General features: G+C 41.9%; 1 protein-coding gene across 2 annotated transcripts in view; it reads right to left on the bottom strand.

Moving 5' to 3' along the window:
- Positions 1 to 3,482: 3,482 nt before the first annotated feature.
- ST8SIA6 (ST8 alpha-N-acetyl-neuraminide alpha-2,8-sialyltransferase 6) overlaps positions 3,483 to 19,103 on the bottom strand; it is a 115,878-nt gene continuing 100,257 nt past the window's right edge. Inside the window, exons 4-8 of one of the 2 annotated variants that reach the window (XM_073677460.1) lie at positions 15,591 to 15,677; positions 14,854 to 14,998; positions 10,196 to 10,308; positions 7,662 to 7,754; positions 3,484 to 6,039 (exon numbers count right to left, since the gene is read on the bottom strand). In XM_073677460.1, the coding sequence (XP_073533561.1) occupies positions 5,571 to 6,039; positions 7,662 to 7,754; positions 10,196 to 10,308; positions 14,854 to 14,998; positions 15,591 to 15,677 (907 nt within the window). In that variant the 3' untranslated portion in view covers positions 3,484 to 5,570. Of the gene's footprint in view, positions 6,040 to 7,661; positions 7,755 to 10,195; positions 10,309 to 14,853; positions 14,999 to 15,590; positions 15,678 to 19,103 lie in introns of both variants that reach the window. The other variant, XM_073677461.1, reaches the window with a different exon arrangement.

Raw genomic sequence — 19,103 nt, forward strand, 5'->3', positions numbered from 1 at the left:
CAGTACAATGATATATTCATACACTGGCTCCCAGTACAATGATATATTCATACACTGGCTCCCAGTACTATGATATACCGGTTTGTGTAAGTTTGAAGATACCATGTTACACCAATGAATCTAATGACACCAGAGCCATTACGTTTTTCGTTGTTGATTCATTCTTGTAATGACATTTTATACATCTTTATATCGTTCTTATGTATCTCGGATCATGGACAGACAAGGTCTGGTCATAGGCTGGAAATGCCGAATATTAGCGTCCGTGTATAAGAAATGATACCACAGTGATCTCCCATCAGTGCCTCTCCAGCTGTGGAAAAACTACAAGTCCCAGGATCTCGGACGACCGCTGGCTTTGGATAGCAGCAGGATGGCGATCGTACTTCTCATGTCCGGACTGGATTTCTAAATTCATCGTAAATGACATGAATTTCATTCTCTTTGGTGCATTTTCAATATAAAACAGATTTGTTGTAAATGATCTAATAAATATGTAACAACTATCGGAGTGTAATCACTGACAGCTTCCACTTCTGCAGAGTTGGCAGTAAAGTAATAAGCAGCTGGCACTGAGTGGGTACAGAATAGCTGTTGATTGGGTGCTCTTGTTCTTGGCACAATTCACACCACTCTCTTATAAAACATGTCCCTTTCTACCTAATGGATCTGTAACTATGAGATACAATGAAGCTGATCCCTGAAGATGTGCACTGGCTGGAAACCTTGCCCACCCTGTGCAGCACCTGAGGATCATGGCACCGTCATACCACAGCTGACCAATAGGTAACCGATAGCAAAAAAAGTTATTGATGTGTCCAGAACTACACAAAAGACTCAAATATGACACCCAACACTCTCAGTGCCAACATTTTCCTTGGCATGGTAATTTATGATCTGTCTATAGAAAAGGGGGCTGGCTTAGCTATTGGAATGAGCAGTCAGCCAGCCCCCTTCACACACAGCTCTGTTCATATGTAGACATAGGAGACGATGCGATGCGTCTGACACAAACCAGAAGACGACCAGTCAGGCCACAGCAGAGGAGCTTGAAACTGATTAAACCGGCCTTTCTGAGGTCCAGTAGATTAGTTCATTCAACAACTTATTAATTTAAAGGGAAGTGGTCAGGACAATTTTACTAATGGCACAGCTGTATAACTCCTGGTACAACAATACACATGATGCCTGCCTTGTAGTAATCCAATGCGCCAACCCGGAAAAACCCAGCTCTGAAAATAAAGGCAGATTAGCTGGAAGAGCAGTGTGGGCGTGTTCATGTATTGAGTATATGGACACGCCCCCAATACAGAGTAGCTGGAAGAGCAGTGTGGGCGTGTTCATGCATTGAGTATATGGACACGCCCCCAATGCAGATTAGCCGGAAGCGGTGTGGGAGTGTTCAGGCACTTTAAGTATATAGACACACCTCCAATGAACATTCGCCTGAAAGTGCAGTGCGGGCGTGTTCATGCACTGAGTATATAGCTATGCCCCCAATACAGTTTAGGCTAGAAGTGCACAGTGGGAATGTTCATGCACTGAGTATATGGACATACCCTCGATCCAGATTAGCCTGGATGTGCAGTTCAAGCACTGAGTATATGGCAATCCTCCCCCTAATGCAGATTAGCCTGTAAGTGCAGTGTGGGCGTGTCCATACACTTTGAGAACATGGACATTCCCCCAATCTCAGACCCCATCACAGCTGTACAGTCATGGCCAAAAGTATTGAGAATGAGACAAATAGTAATTTTTCCAAAGTTTACGGCTTCATTTTTTGTAATGGCAATTAGCATATACTCCTGAATGTCAAAGAGTGATCAGCTTAACAGCAATTACTGTACTTGCAAAGTCAATATTTGCCCAGAAAATGAACTTTAACCCCCAAAACACATTTCAACATCATTGCAGTCCTGCCTTAAAAGGAGCAGGTAACATCGTTTTAGTGATTGATCCATTAACACAGGTGTGGGTGTTCATGAGGACAGGGCTGGCGATCAATCAGTCAAGATTAAGTAAGAATGACATCACTGGACACTTTAAAAGGAGGCTGGTTCTTGGTATCATTGTTTCTCTTCAGTTAACCATGGTTATCTCTAAAGAAACATGTGCAGCCATCATTGCACTGCACAAAAATGGCCTAACAGGGAAGAGTATCGCAGCTACAAAGATTGCACCTCAGTCAACAATCTATCGCATCATCAAGAACTTCAAGGATAGAGCTTCCATTGTTGTCAAAAAGGCTCCAGGGCGCCCAAGAAAGACCAGCAAGCGCCAGGACCGTATCTTAAAACTGTTTCAGCTGCAGAATCGGACTACCAGCAGTGCCGAGCTTGCTCAGGAATGGCAGCAGGCTGGTGTGAGTGCTTCTGCACGCACTGTGAGGCGGAGACTCTTTGAGCAAGGGCTGGTTTCAAGAGGGCAGCAAAGAAGCCACTTCTCTCCAGAAAAAACATCAGGGACCGACTGATATTCTGCAAAAGGTACAGGGAGTGGACTGCTGAGGACTGGGGCAAAGTCATTTTCTCTGATGAATCCCCTTTTCGATTGTTTGGGACATCTGGAAAACAGCTTATTCGGAGAAGAAGAGGTGAGCGCTACCACCAGTCTTGTCTCATGCCAACTGTAAAGCATCCTGAAACCATTCATGTGTGGGGTTGCTTCTCAGCCAAGGGAATCGGCTCACTCACAGTCTTGCCGAAAAACACAGCCATGAATAAAGAATGGTACCAGAATGTCCTCCAAGAGCAACTTCTCCCAACCGTCCAAGAGCAGTTTGGCGCCCAACAATGCCTTTTCCAGCAAGATGGAGCACCTTGCCATAAAGCAAAGGTGATAACTAAATGGCTCATGGAACAAAACATAGAGATTTTGCGTCCATGGCCTGGAAACTCCCCAGATCTTAATCCCATTGAGAACTTGTGGTCAATCATCAACAGACGGGTGGACAAACAAAAACCAACAAATTCTGGCAAAATACAAGCATTGATTATGCAAGAATGGACTGCTATCAGTCAGGATTTGGTCGAAAAGTTGATTGAGAGCATGCCAGGGAGAATTACAGAGGTCTTGAAGAAGAAGGGGCAACACTGCAAATATTGACTTGCTGCATTAACTCATTCTAACTGTCAATATAACCTATTGGTACTCATAATATGATTGCAATTATATTTCTGTATGTGATATAAACATCAGACAAACACTAATAAAAACCAGAGGCCAGCAGATCATGTGAAAATATAATTTTGGTGTCATTCTCAAAACTTTTGGCCATGACTGTATATATATTGCCAAGTGAAGTATTGGTCACTGGGAGCGGAGCTCTCCTGACTGATGATATGGTGGCCATATATAATGTAAGTGTCTATGGTTGGATTTCTTTTCAGACATGACTTGACCCAATCCGAGTCACATATAAAACGCATACAGAACTTTTTAGTATTATTAAGAGTGAAATATTAATAAAGCAATTATATACAAAACACATACAAAGTCCTTACCCCACTTTAAGGAGCTCACTGCATATATAAAAAAAGCAATTTCTTGTTATCTTATTCATTGTTATATATATAAGTCCATTTCTAATTTAGATTCTGATTTATTTTTGTTATTTACATGTCCATTTACTAAGAAAAATACAGTTCATGTCTCTTTAAGAGCATAAAAAATGTAAACAATTTCAGTCGTGAAATTCATCCTCCGAGTTCCTGAGCTTGTTTGGCACATCAATAAATAAATATATCTATTCTTCTCATCATAGGTTAGAAATGATAATCAGTGTAAAAGCAGAATGCCACCTCCTCAATCACAATAAGAATGGATGCACCCTTTAAAGAAGACCTGTTAGCTCTCCCGACGTGTCTATTTTACTAAACACTTAGATCCTAGATGAAATAACAATTTTGGAGCAGTTTTTTTTTTTACTCCTTCTGGAAAATTACAAGGAAAGGTACAGCTGGGGGCCAGCACTTAGAGGGGGTTCCCCTGCACGTTCTGACATTGTCCAATCAGTGCTGTCTATGTGAGACCGTGCGGGGACACACTCTTCAGATAAGTAGAATGGTAAAGCCCAGTTGTCAACTCATTCACATTTCCAGGAGGATTCGTTCATAAAGAATGTAGTAATCACTAAGGTGGATATGTCAGGAGAGATGACGGGTGCTCTGTAAAGAGTTCTCTTGTATATCTAAAGCTGTTTATATAGCAAATAAAAAAGAAGTTACTTTGTAACACAAACTTTCTATCTGTTGTGCACAGTTTTGCTTGGTAGTCAGGTGTAGCCCACCCCCGAGGAGTGGCCGGGAGGCTCCCAGACTCTTGTAAGAGTATGCTTATCTCTTACACTACCAGGACCCTGTGGCAGGGATGTTCTGTTTACATGAGGATTACATTTTGGACTATCTTGGGAGGTGTCCATTACCTCCTCTCTGCACTGCAGTCTTCTCCGAGGTGCACCAAGGTTTTCATTCACACCGGGTTAAAAGATTGTACGTTAACTAAGACAAGTCAATTTGACAAAAATTTCACATGAAATGCGGGGAGTTTCGGTGGCAGGAGAGGTGAGTATACTTTTTTTGTTTTAAAACCTTGTTCCTACCTGTCCATTTATTATGCTTTGGAACCTGTAGAGTCCTTTAAGGGCAGTTTTGATTCATGATGAACTGATTTGGTCCGAATCAAATGTTTTGGATTCTTTGAACAAAACAAATTTTTTAGAATTCACTAACCTTTAATGCTAACGTAGCCATATATCCTTATAACCTAGCAAAACGCAGGCTGATCTGTTGGTGCACATGCCCTAACAGTCTCTTCTAGCCATGTCCCTGCTGCTAAGTGCATCTATCTGTATCGCGGGGGTGGGACTATTAGAGCAAGGGGAAGGGTTTAGCTAGATAAATGGCCAATGGGATCCTTTGTCTGTCTAGGTGTTTGAATCTTGGTGGGCACTGAAGACATAATGATTCTTAGAAGCTGTGTGGGTGTTACACGGTGCTGAGGTTTCAGGACAGATACCAGCATGTAACCAAGGAATGGGAAATGGGTATGTGCCAGTGAAAATACTTAAGGGCTTTTTTTTTTCTTAAAGGACTACTGAGTCAAAAGATGTTCCTCCTTTCAGGATCCTTTTCTCTAGAGTTTACAAATGGCATCCCTTATTTTGGAGGACCTGTCCTGTTTTGTATTACACACACATCCTAATGATTGCACCGGGCACTGTGCAATGCTTTACTTGACCATTGTTGGCGCTGCATGGATATTCTAAATAAAAAATGGCACACTGCTGATTGCTAAGTTGACATGAGGCTGTCATTCAGGAACACCAACACTCCTGATACATTGATACTTGTGATGTAAGTCAAACTTTTTGTTTTGTTCTCTGCATGCTATAAGAAAAGCAGCAGCCCACTTCGGTGATGTGACACAGAACCCACATGCCGGTCAATGAGGGCGTCCTTTTACGACCTCATTAAAGTATCTTTCTTTTCTTTCAGGAAGGCGCGTCATCTGAAAATCCGAATTTCAGGATTTTAATGGTTTGTCCGATCAGAGTGATACGCGCATGTTCCTCACCTCTTCTGGCACGCTCCGATCTGTAGTTTGAGCACCCCTTTATAATGGAGTTGCAGGACTTGATAAAATTCTTTGGGCATTGCATGAAAACCGGGCTTTGGCAGCTGGTTGTCATAGTAGTGATGGCTAATTGGTTTCCCGTTCAGGTTCTTGGAGAAAGGCCAGAATCCATAGAGTTTGACGTCCTCACATAGTTCTATGGCGGCGCTGGTTATCATGAAGCCAGTAGAGAGCCGATAGGCCCTTACACCCCTCCCCCTCCAAAACTGAGCCAGGCTTTTAAGATAATTGGGATGGAAAAAAATAGCTCTCTGCTTCGCTTGGTATTTTTGCAGCAAATGATGAACCTCAAAGGAGATGGCCGTGTTACTGCTGTATGAAAACGCAGGTAATAGGAGGAATGAGTAGCCATAACTTGTCAGGTTTCTCAGGAAGGCTGCTTTCATTTCGTTTAGTTTTCCATATCTGCAAAAAAAATAAACATTTAGAGCAAAAATGATTTAACAAAATGTGTTTAATATTAGAAATCCTCTAATATGACGTTTATTTGAATAGTTGGATAATCTGGAAACTCTTAAAACTAATTAGAACTGGCATAATAAAACTTTTCTAATAATACAAATCATAGAAATAATGGGCCTCCCTTATAGGAAATGGCCACATAACAACCAAGGGCAGTGCCTGGACAATGTAGGCAGGAGGGAGACAATGTAGGCAAATGCGGGACAATGTAGGCAGGAGCGAGACAATGTAGGCAGGAGCGGGACAATGTAGGCAGGGCGGGACAATGTAGGCAGGGGCGGGACAATGTAGACAGGGGTGGGACAATGTAGGCAAGTGTGGGACAATGTAGGCAGGAGCGAGGCAATGTAGGCAGGAGCGAGGCAATGTAGGCAGGAGCGGGACAATGTAGGCAGGGGCGGGACAAGGTAGACAGGGGCGGGGCAATGTAGACAGGGGCGGGACAATGTAGGCAGGAGCGGGACAATGTAGGCAGGAGCGGGACAATGTAGGCAGGGATGGACAATTATTAAATATCCAAAAAAGAGAGGTCCCACAATCTATATTAATATGGTACTTCAAATGAATAATCTATCAACCTTCCTCAAGACTAGATACATTCCTGAAGAAAAAAGAAGCATTCCATAAAATCAAATAAAAATTAATATTTATTAACACTGATAAAAACATATCTCAATAAATCCAATAGTCAACCATAATAAAAGAGCAGAAATGCCTCAAGGGGGCACTGTGGCTATATGAACAACGTTGATATAATAATTCTATTAGCACCAATTCTCCTTTCTATCAATGTCTAGTGACAGGTATACATCCAGGAGATATCAATTGCTGTGCTTTAAAGGAAAATTTTCAAAGATTATAACTCTCCATTAAATGCAATAGTATGTGTTATTTATGGATCTATTTTGGTGAAAACATGAAAGTAAGATAAGGATATAATCTCCATAGGCCAAATTATAAATGTAAGGTCTAGCAGGCTCATTTAATAAATGAAAACCACTAAACACACAGTCAGTATGAACAACTGTTGCTAGATGTAACTTTTATAATAATACATCTCAGTACCTAGAGGCTTATCAAATTTAGCAATGAATACATCTTATTGCACATGGCCCATACTCTACAACACTACTAGATGCTGCTAGATACTACCAACAATAAACATGCATCTCAGTGCCTATGGACCACAAATTAAGAGTCTGATCCTATATACATAAGGATCAAATGTTACCTTACAGTAATGGAGAGAAAAAACAGCAGCCACAGGCCCCCTCACACCCTCAGGGGCGGGGCAATGTAGGCAGGGGTGGGACAATGTAGGCAGGGGCGGGGCAATGTAGGCAGGGGCGGGGCAATGTAGGATGGGGTGGTACAAGAAATAGGCAGTTAGATAGTTGTTGGTGATGGGCAGTCCACGTCTTTTTCATGAGCTGGATTTTTCTTTTGGACAGCCATAATGTCATTAGTAATATAACTTGTACAGATTCCACCCCCTCAACCAACAGCTATCTTGGGAAAAAAAATAACGGAAAGGGAAAAGTAATAAATAAGATGCCAACACTTACTTCAGAGCAATGATACTTGGGTTGACTGTGACCAGATCTGTCTTATTTCCAACATCAACAACAGAATTTCCCCAGATAGGTGGGAGGTTACATCTATAAAATAGAGGACAGCTATAAATCAATGGAAGGAAGGAAGGAAGGAAGAAGGAAAATGAAAGAGACAAAGAAAGAAGAAAAGAAAGAAGAAAAGAAAGAAGGGAAAAAAAAGGAAATGAAAGAAAAGAGACCAAGAAAGAAACAAAGAAAGAAGGAAAGAAAGAAGCAAAGAGAAAAAGAAAGAAAGAAAGAAAGAAAAAAGAAAGAGACCAAGAAAGAAACAAAGAAAGAGACAAAGAAAGAAGGAGAGAAAGAGACAAAGAAAGAAACAAAGAAATAAAAAAGGAAACAAAGAAAGAAAAATGAAAAAAAGAAAGAGACAAAGAAAGAGACAAAAATAAGGAAAGAAACAGAGACAAAGAAAGAGACAAAGAAAGACAAATAGAGAAGGAAAGAAAGAAGGAAAGAAAAAGAAAGAAGGAAAGAAAGAGAAAGAAGGAAAGAAAGAATTTGCTACAATAAATTAAATAAAGAGAAGAAATGAAGGGAGAATTTGCTAAAATAAATTACATAGAAAGATTGAAAGAAGGAAGGAGGAAATGAAGAAATTGTTACAATAAAGTACACAAATTAAAAGATTTTAGACAGTACAAGACTAGATTTACAAACAATACTAAACAACGCACATTGTCCCAATAAAAGCATAAAAAGTTCTCAATCAATACGATCATACAATGCCCAAATAACATTGTACAGGTATACAGTTTCATTCAGGGACCAATCCGAGGTTGCCTCCTAGTACTGAGTAACTTTACCTTAATTCTTCTGACAATCTACAATTGTGTCGCCCATGGCAACCTCTTCTGCTACATTCCGAAGTTTCACTACTGTAACTGTAAAGAGCCCTTTCCTATTATGGGGGCCAAATAAGTAATGCAAAGTAATTACCCTTGGAGTGGGACAAAGACAAACCTCCACTTACTGTAGACAGACAGTCCTGCCTCATTTCTTGCAATCTATCCTGGTGTCGTATTACAGACACCAAGTGGTTACACAAAGTGTTTTTTTTAAATAAAGCAATTTGCAAATTTTCTATTTATCATATTATCTGTCATCTGAGACCAAGTTATCAGAAAGTGACTATTTAACCACTATACAAACCAGAGTATCCACAACCCCCAATTCTTTTGTACTTACTATAACTTCAAAGTCACAGAACAAGCTTTCCGAGCAGATCGAGATAGCTGTAATTAACATGTTGTGTATTTATCCCTTGTCCTCACAGGCTACATTAGCGACCAGCCTGCTCCCTCTCTCCACCATGATTTAATGGGGGGGGGGACTTTTCACATCTCATGGGGATAAGTGAGACTCATCTCTAGTTAATATATCATAAATCGCTCCCGTAACGGAGATGAATCGTAAACATGTTAGTTCTTCAAGAACAAAGCTAAGGACAATGAATTAATGTTCTTTACATCTCCAGTGTTTTCAATCTCACAGATCATTAATACGTAAAGATTTACAACACGAGGAATAACCGCCATCGAAAATTAATCAGATTATTTTATGACGTTAAATTGTGGTCTCCAGATGAGCCCCACATCCAGAAGAGGACATTACAAAAATTAATATGGCTCGTAAATACTGATGCTTACACAGCAGCTCCAGAAAAACAACCGAGCCGCTACTTTTAGTGCCCTCATTTATTACACCTAATAAAGGGTCGTACATCTCCTTGTTTTAGTTAACATTTTCCCAACTGCAGAACGAGCAGTGATGAGTTCTTATCCTTAAATCAGATTTACGGAGAGAACAGAAAGTCCTCAAATCATTTATATGTGACTTTTTTTAAGAGGATTTTTTTTTGTATTTTTAAAATGAATCTCTGGGCAAATTTTTAGAGCTAATAAAATGGAGGCTACAAAGGTCAAATCACATTCTTTACTACTCTCCCAAATGGAAGTTTCCAAGGTTCTCTACATAACAGAGGTCCTTAAAGTGATATTTGATATGGAAATGTGTATTCCCTAGCAAAGATTGTATTTAGAATAAAAATTTACAATTAAAAAACAAATTAAAAGGATAAAGGAAGTTAAGAGATAAAGGAAATACATGCATACATATATATACAAATGGGCAGTAAAGCAGGAAGTCGGTGGGGTGCAGCTTCAGCCAATAGCTGCACAGGAGGAAGTGATGTAAGAGCAGGGGCAATATTGTGAGAACTTCCAATAGACTTGGCAACTGCTCAATTAAAGTTTATAGACAATAATGCAGCTGGAAATCAGAGAATGGGGGTCTGCGGCACCCTATTAACCTGATAGGTGAGGCTCCGCAGGGGAGGGGCTTGCACTTATCAGGTATTTATGGCATGTCCTGTGGATATTCTTTAGATGCTTAGAATGGAAATATCCTTAAAAAATTGTCAGGTTTTATATATTCATTTTATTCTGCATTGAAATAAATTGATTACATGATAAATAACAGTTTCTTACCGAAAGACAAAATCTGACTGATCGATTTCAGCACCGCAGCTGCTATTAGTTAATATTCCGCCATTTCCAACTACAGCACATTGCTTGAAGGGAATTCCCTCAAAGGGTTGTGACTGAAATACAAAGCAGAACATGTAATTAACATGTCTTTTCTGATACCTTCATCTACAGTCTAATAAGCCAAGCGGTTAGTGGAACGAAGGAATGCTTTTATACCATTACAGAGATATTCAAGACAATTAAAAATACACTTAAAAAGGCCCAGACAGCTAAAAACAGTCATAAGTTATACTCACCCTCAGCGATTCCGCCAGTGCTTAACTGGTCCCCACTGGTCTCTGCTTCTTGGTACCATCCTCGATACACCAGAAATTCTCTATCGGCCCATCACTGGCCACCACAGTGAGTCGCCTCAACCGGTGATTGGCTGAGTGGGCATTTCTACTCATTTCCGGTATGTCGAGGACAGAACCAGAAAAAAAAATCAAAAGGGACTTGGTAATCTCCTAAATGGGACTCATGGCGGCTCCTTGAGTTTTTTTTTTATCATTTTGAAGCATTCTGAACCATTTTAACCATACTTTGGATCAGTATGGAACAATATGTAACGCAATACGTTGGACAGTAGTAGTTTTGTCTTTCTATACAGTTCTTTCAAAGTTGAAAAAAACACATTGATAACAGAACAGAAAATATCTCCTACCACATCCCTTTTTTTCAGCATCTCGGGCACCATAGACCATCTCCGACACGATAGGTTGTCTAAAAATCAGTCAATGTAGGTGGAGAAAAGAAGGGATCCCAATAATCAGAAACTTTTAATATTAAAGGAAGTGTGTCAATACAAAATGACTGTTCAAGCCAAGTGTGGCGCCCCTGCAGGTTCAGTCGCCACAGAGGTACTGTATCTCACCCAGAGGTGTGGTATCTCACTCTCAGGTAAGGAAGGAGTACTGCCCGGGACCCTGCACCCAACACTACACTGCTCCAGACCAGCTGGAGGGGCAAGATGCGCTGCTACACGGCTGAGCCCTGTCCCTGGCTGGAGTGGGGGGAACCAAGAGAGGGGTAAGAGGCCCAGGACAGACTGAAGAGAGGAGAGGAGCATCAAGAGAATGCCAAGAGTGTGCAAAGCAGTCATCAAAGCAAAAGGTGGCTACTTTGAAGAACCTAGAATATAAGACATATTTTCAGTTGTTTCACACTTTTTTGTTAAGTATATAATTCCACATGTGTTAATTCATAGTTTTGATGCCTTCAGTGTGAATGTACAATTTTCATAGTCATGAAAATACAGAAAAATCTTTAAATGAGAAGGTGTGTCCAAACTTTTGGTCTGTACTGTATATAAAACTTTAATTCCCCTTTTCTCAACATCCCCTTTTATTGACCGCCCTGGGTGATGGACCAGGTCACCGCCACTGTGACATCCCCTAGCATCGACCGGCCCGGCACCAAGTACCCCACGGCCCAGGGGGTGCGTCACAAGCACAGGTGCACCCTAAACCTGGTGAAACAGTTCAGGGCACCTTCACAGTTTCTGGTTATGTATCTATATCTGCCCTCCTTTGCCGCCGGTAAAAGTAGAGTCGTCAATCAAGGAAGAGGAGAGAGGAGCTATGGTAGAGGAGATGTTTCTGGTAAGATAATATTCCTGGTGTAGGGTCACCGGCCAGCAATGTCAGCAGCTGGGTGGGCTGTGAACTGGATAAGCACATTTTAATGGAGTACATTAAGAGCCCAGTCTACTACTAGACCATACTTTTCAACATCTCTCTCCTATACATTGAGAGGTTCCCACAAAAAAAGAAGAGACCTCCTGGACTTCAGGAAAAGTTAGCAAAAGTTGGAAACCTCCTGGAAAGTAACGGTATTCGGCCTGATGATGAGTACCAAACACACAGAGTTGGCAGAAAGGTGTGAATGGGGAGTGGAGGAGGCTTGGAGGGGTCAACATGAGACTTGGCCTGAAAAACGGGATGTGGTTATAGGGAAGAATTTTTGTCTGTGCACTTTCCGTGCCATGTTCAATGTCCTACCGTTAGGACATTGCTCAAAGTTGGCAAGTATGTACTAGAGTTATACACAACCAAAAATACCACAAAATACCTGTGTCAGAAACCAGCAGTCTCCATACCTAAACCACAAAATTCACATCGATATGGTTTTTACAGCTAGTGCGGTGCATTAAAATGATGATGGCTGAGGGTAGGTTCTGGGAAATGGGTGGTCTTCATTGCTCTGGAGTTATGAAGGCCTATGGTGGGAACCAGTGTAGGTTGATAGTAAGACACTGTAGGGCATCCGATTCAACATGGTGCGCTCGTTAACCACAGGGAAAGTCGTGAGAGGCACGGTGCCAACATCGTTAGTTCCACCCAATTAATATTACTATCAGCAAAATGGTGAAAGAGTGCCCACTAATTTATAGTCATAGCACATTAATTTAATGTCTTGAATTAAACAGGAAATAAATGTACAGATCTGATAACCAATGCCAAGCGCAGACCACGAAATGTGAGCAATAGCGTGATGTAATGGGCCCCTGGCTTTCGCATCCTCAGTTTGACACATGTAGAGAAAGTTTATCTACCTGCTCTTTCTCCATCGTAGTTGTCCGTGCCATCTCTTTGATATTGGTTCCCGCTTTGCACACATGATCACAACCGCTTCATTCCCAAAATAGACTTTGGATCAATAGGAGGGGTCTTAGAAATTAAAGTTTTATAATTTATTCTGTTGATAGGTGGTTAAAGGGGGGTGGCCACCCGTGGTGAAATCTTAAGCAAGCATGTAATGTGCACACTGTTAGGATTTTGCTCCATTTCCTGGTTACAGTTACAAGGTACAGCAGAAATTTGTATATTTGTGGTCACATGCCAACTAGACTCTCAGCCACGTCACTCATTATTATATTGTTGAAAGTCTAGTTGGCGCGTGACCACATGTATGCAAACTGCATACTTGGGGTCAAGTGATGATCGCTGGAATCAGCAAGTGGAGATGAATCCTAACAGTGTGAACATTAGACACCGTTAGGATTCCACAAGCTCCAGCACTTGCCAGAGATTTCATCAGGGGTGGACAACCCCTATTAATGTTGCTCATTGGACAACCCCTTTAAGGTCTAGTATATTCCCTTGCCTCTCATTTACTGGTGAGTTAATGACTGTTACTTTAATTTTGACAAAGAGAAAAAACTGGAGTAACACTTCACCATGACTGGAGTGTCAGCCATAATCCTAAGACCTGGACTTCAGAGTTCATCGCACTTTATGTGCAAAAACCAAACACCCTTGTAAAATTTTTGTATTTTCAAGTAAATGATTGATACCTTAACAGGAAACACCAGGTTACTCCTGTGTTTTACAGCATTGCAGATGTGTTCTTATATAAACGTTCAGAACAAATAATGTCGTACATGCAGTATGCTGATTAGTAGTTTTCTAGGAGGACTATTCCTATGAAGTCACCCTGCCCGGGCTGTAATCCAGCCCACGAGGAATGTCTGACTTGTCAAAGAGAGTCTGACGGCACTAAAACAGCCCCTGACATCCCTGTTCCAGCCCATGTCTTTTTGTTGTATTGCACCTGGAGTGAACAAAAAAGAGTGCCATGTTTTCTAATCCTGGACAAGCCCTTTAATACTCAGCATTAACCATCACTGATCATGAAGGACATATACGCAACTATAGACTTTTTTTTAACAAAGGTCTAAACAGACATCAGTGATTCTTCTGGTATGCAAAAACGGACCAAATTTCCTCAGTGTTTGGGATCAGATTTTCATCACTGTTTTTGGATCAGATTTTCATCAGTGTTTTTTAATCAGATTTTCATCAGTGTTTTTTGGATCAAATTTTCATCAGTGTTTTTGGATCAGATTTTCATCATTGCTTTTGTATCAGATTTTCATCAGTGTTTTTTAATCAGATTTCCATCAGTGTTTTTTGGATTAGATTTTCATCAGTGTTTTTGGATCAGATTTCCATCAGTGTTTTTTGGATTAGAGTTCATCAGTGTTTTTGGATCAGATTTTCATCAGTGTTTTTTGGATCAGATTTTCATCAGTGTTTTTGGATCAGATTTTCATCAGTGTTTCTTGGATCAGATTTTCATCAGTGTTTTTTAATCAGATTTCCATCAGTGTTTTTTGGATCAGATTTTCATCAGTGTTTCTTGGATCAGAGCTCATCAGTGGTTTTGGATCAGATTTTCATCAGTGTTTTTTGGATCAGCGCTCATCAGTGGTTTTGGATCAGATTTTCATCAGTGTTTTTTGGATCAGATTTCATTGGTATTTTTGGATCAGTTCTCATCAGTGTTTTTGGATCAGATTTTCATCAGTTTTTTTGGATCAGATTTTCATCAGTATTTTTAGATCAGATTTTCATCAGTATTTTTGGATCAGAGTCCTCAAAAATTCACAAATGTAAACAGCTCCATATACTAGAATAGGTACGAGTTCTATCCGTGAAGCACTGACGTCTGAATGAGGCCCTACCGGTAGAGAGTTCCTTAAACATAGAAAGCACAACCAGTGAATTACAGACTCTTCTTCGGAGACTTCTCAACAGTCAACATCACATTTACTTTACTGTCAATAAATTATAATTAATTTCCTAACACACAAGCTAATCCCATTTTAGGCTTCTTACCTTCGGCAACATTCTGTAAATGTCCTCTGCAATTAAAATGTTCTTTTTACTTTCCACTTCGTAAGTGATGTTACTTCCAAGCGAGGTATTGTTCTGCGACACTATGAAGTTGTTAACTGCATTGCAGCAAGACGATAAGTAAAATCTGCAAAAAAAAAAGTCAGATTATCAATCCAGGCAGAACTGGTATTAGGAGCGGGCGGTGGGCATAAGTAATAATTATTCAACTGCAATATTAATTGCATGCGCAAATTACTTTTCACCGGACTCCTCCACACGATCATCAGTAGTGTCAGACCTCCACTCCAGTACTTAATTTCACCACACTATGTACAGTGTCCTCCCTTACTACACACTGTCACATCAGCACACAGGAAGGATGTGGTGTGCCGGAAGGAAGAAAGATGGCGGCTACATATACAGCAGCTTCATCACAAGGACTGCTGAGAAATTCTCGGCAGAGGACTCCGGGGGTCTTCCTGCACATCCTATCTCCAGCCGTCCCATCAGCCCGAAGATGGTTTTCCATTGTGTACATATTTATTTCTAGGTTATGTTAGGACTTGTAGTAGTCCAATATTCCAGTGTGTATAATCATTTTTAAGTCGTTTTGGAACTTGGCGTATATTTGGCAAAAAGTTGACCACCACACTAATATGGCGTTGTACCAAATTCGCACTTCAGATTTGCTACTTGATGACCAATTTCACGTTCTGAGCCCAGATCTGTCACTGTACCTGAATCTACTATATTCCTGCGGCTTCTTCTGCCAGGTACAGTTCTGGACTTCATTTACCGCCTGGATGTAGCAATCTTCTGAGTATCTGTAGGAACAGAGATCAGACGGCATTATTTCACAATATTTACCCCTTGAATTCCTTAAGATATTTTTCTTTTTCAAAAGGATTTAAATATATATATATATTTTTTTTTTCACTCAATGGCTGCTTTATTAGTGACACCCATAAACCCATCTAGTAGCTTGTAGGAAATCCTGAGGTCTTACCACAAATTAAATAGAAGTACTGAATAAATATGAACAGCCCGTTCTTCCTCATCCCAAAGTCGGTTTATATCTGGGGAATGGGACAAGCAGAGCAACAAGAAAAACTCTGTCAGGTTCCTGGAACTAATCCATGACTTTCTGACCCTTGTGGCACGGTGCATTGGGCAAACAGCTGCCATGAAGGGATGAATTTGGACAACCACAATGTTTAGGTAAGTCCTACATTCCACACGTCAATCCAGAAGTATCAGAAGATCGAGGATGGGCCAAGAAATCACTCTCCACCATCACTGGCCTGAACACCTGCCACCAAGGATTCATCCATTTATGCTGCTTGTGCCGAATTCTGACCCTCCCATCCGAGTGGGGCGAAATCTGGATTCATCTGACCGGGCATTTTTTTTTCCCCTATTCGGTGATCACTGGATTTTTCCCTTTCTGTTTCCCTTCTAACGATGTGAGTTCTACTATCCGCGAAAACCGGATTAATAATTTTTTGATGTGTGATCCGTTTTTTTTTCTCATCCAGTTTATTTCACTGAAGCAGAAAGACTTTGTGAACAAATTTTTATCCATTGACTCTTAACAATGGATCACTTAAAAGACGGATGAAACTCAGATGGAAGCTCCGAAGTGCAAAATTCCATCCGCTATTTTTCTTTCCTTAGACATCAATGGCACCTTGCTGATTGTATATTCATTTGAATTTGCTTAAGGGCCCGTGCACACGACCGGACGAGTCCTATCTGTGGTTTTCACTGATAGCACTCACACCCATGTTATTCTATGAGGCTGTGCACATGATCGATTCTTTCCTTGGACTTTTCCTCATTCTGAAAAATCACAGTGTGCTTGATTTGCCTCCACGAATCAGAAGGCATTCGCCCATTCAACTCTATGGGTCCGTGAAAAAAACTGAACCGCACTTGGATGACACCCGAGTGTGATCCGATTTTCATGGACAGACTACATGGAGAAAGTGGAAAAACCCTTCTCTTTTTTCTCTCCACCTCTGAGAAAATCAGATCCCAATCTGATCAAAGTCTAATCAGATTGTGATTAGCATAATCGGACCGATTTGTCAGATGGAGAGAAAACGTCTGCACCTGCCCTAATTGAGCTCGACCTGTTCACCAGAACGATTCCTGTCATCCTCCTCTGACCCTTTCTTCATTGAGTCCTTTACGTCCATTGGATCCACTTTCGTTGGATGTTTTTCCTCGCTATCACCATTCTTGAGATCCTGTCTACACAGTTGCACGAGACAACCCCCAAAAGGATGTCAGTTTCTGAAATACCCATGTCTATGTGGCGCCCCTGAGGGTTCGGTCGCCACAAGGGGGGATACTGCAGCCTGTCAGCAGGTGTAGTGTCTCCTCATCCAGGTAAGGAAGGTGTACTGGTCAGGACCCTGAATCTACATTCAACACTACACACTCCTGACCTATGGGAGGCAAGTATGCACCATAGTGCTGCCTCAGCAGGATCACAAGTGAGGGGAACCAAAAGTAAGGGGAACCATGTAGTGGGTGAAGGGTAGAACACACTTTTAGTTACACACATAGTTTCATATATAATAGCCAGCCATCTTAAGAACAAGGTTCTTGGCTCCGTTCTTTGATTGTGGTCTTCACAGCTGGCAGTGGCCTTGTGTAGGAGCCTGCAGGGTGCTGAAGATGCACGGTCCTCGTGCTCTGACCTTGACACGAGGAGCGGTTATGAGTTAACAGTGTCTCTATCCCGGTCAAGTTCCCTTGCTTAAAAAGGTCGGGAGCTATAGTGACAGCTCCACAAGCAAAAGGATCCCAGGGAGCACGGATGGAGCGGCGTACGCCACCTGTACTCTCCATTCTGGCCCTACCAGAGGGACTCCTGCTGCAAGAGGGGTACCGGCCCCCGACATCTGACTTTGCCACTTCACGTCTCTGTCAGAGAAGCCCGGTAGGCTACAGTGGATCCCGTCGAATGACAGGCGGAACGGAATTGCCGCCTTACCCTATATCTGTGCATAGTCCAGTGGGACCCAGCCTTTGCACACACACAGGAGAGGTTCAAAGGGGACTGTTAGGAACACTCGGAGGGTCCTGATCGAGGTACCTGAATACCTTGGGTGCGCTGAGCCCTCATCCCTGGTGGCCGCAGTGATCCGTGAGGAGCAGGGAGAAGCCTTGCCGCTGCTTAAAAGAACTGTGAGTAAAAGACCTGGAAGACTATCCCTATGGCCTCTGGTTCCTTCATTTCTGCACTGCACCACACAGCACCTGAGTGACCCGGGACTACTCTCCCCATCCTCCTGTCACATCTGCCCTGAAGCCCTGCTCCGCCTGTGGGGAGTTATAACATCGCCTGCTGCCACTACATCCAGCCTCCGAGGACTGCTAGCAGCGCTGGTGGCGCATCACCAGACACCACAGGTGGCATAGTCGATAATACCACTCAACCCTGATAGCCCATTACTTTCATGTGACGGCCCTGGGCACGGAACGGGTCCAGGCCACGACTGCCTCCCCAACATCTGACCCGGCTCCGAGTACCCCATTTCCCAGGGAGGGCTGTGAGCGTCACATCTACAGCATTGATGATCATGTCTGGTCCAAAGTCACTCTGATCATTCATTATTCTCCCCATTTGATTGAGAATTCATCCAAAAATTGATCCATGGGACTCTTGGTCACTTGCTTTGGTCACCATTGAGGGATATTCCATTCATGAAAGCGCAGGTACAGCCTTCACAGCTCGGTGCAAACATCCTCTCCAACAAAATTGTGAAGGCTGCAGCCGATCAGTGATCCCTGATCGGCTGCAGCGCTCTCGTGGCATTGTTTATGTCACGAAAAAGCCAAGGGACACAGAGCTCAGAGCAAAGGAGCAGTGCAAGGATCCATCAGAATGTCCAGTAGCAGAAGATCCCTTTCACCTTAAAGTCTCGTATTCTGCTAATTTCTAGCAAAGGATATACATCAACCTCGAGAACGTCCATATACTTTATGTACAAGATATTATTTACACCAACACAGAAAATCTAGATAATCCAATTGTAATTGACTTCACGCGCAGAGCATCGCATCCAAAGAACGTCTCTAATGAACCTCGGCAATCAATGCGGTCAGTCCGCTTATCGATGACACTTCACATCACGAGTCCAGTAAATAGTTTACTATAATATCAGACGTAACGTAATACCGCAATATAATAACCTGCCTAAACATCCCCACAATGTATGAGACAGCTGTGGATTATATGA

The sequence above is a fragment of the Phyllobates terribilis genome, unplaced genomic scaffold, assembly GCF_046119375.1.
Source record: "Phyllobates terribilis strain yellow unplaced genomic scaffold, ASM4611937v1 Scaffold_4__5_contigs__length_816908805, whole genome shotgun sequence".
Lineage (NCBI taxonomy): Eukaryota > Metazoa > Chordata > Amphibia > Anura > Dendrobatidae > Phyllobates > Phyllobates terribilis.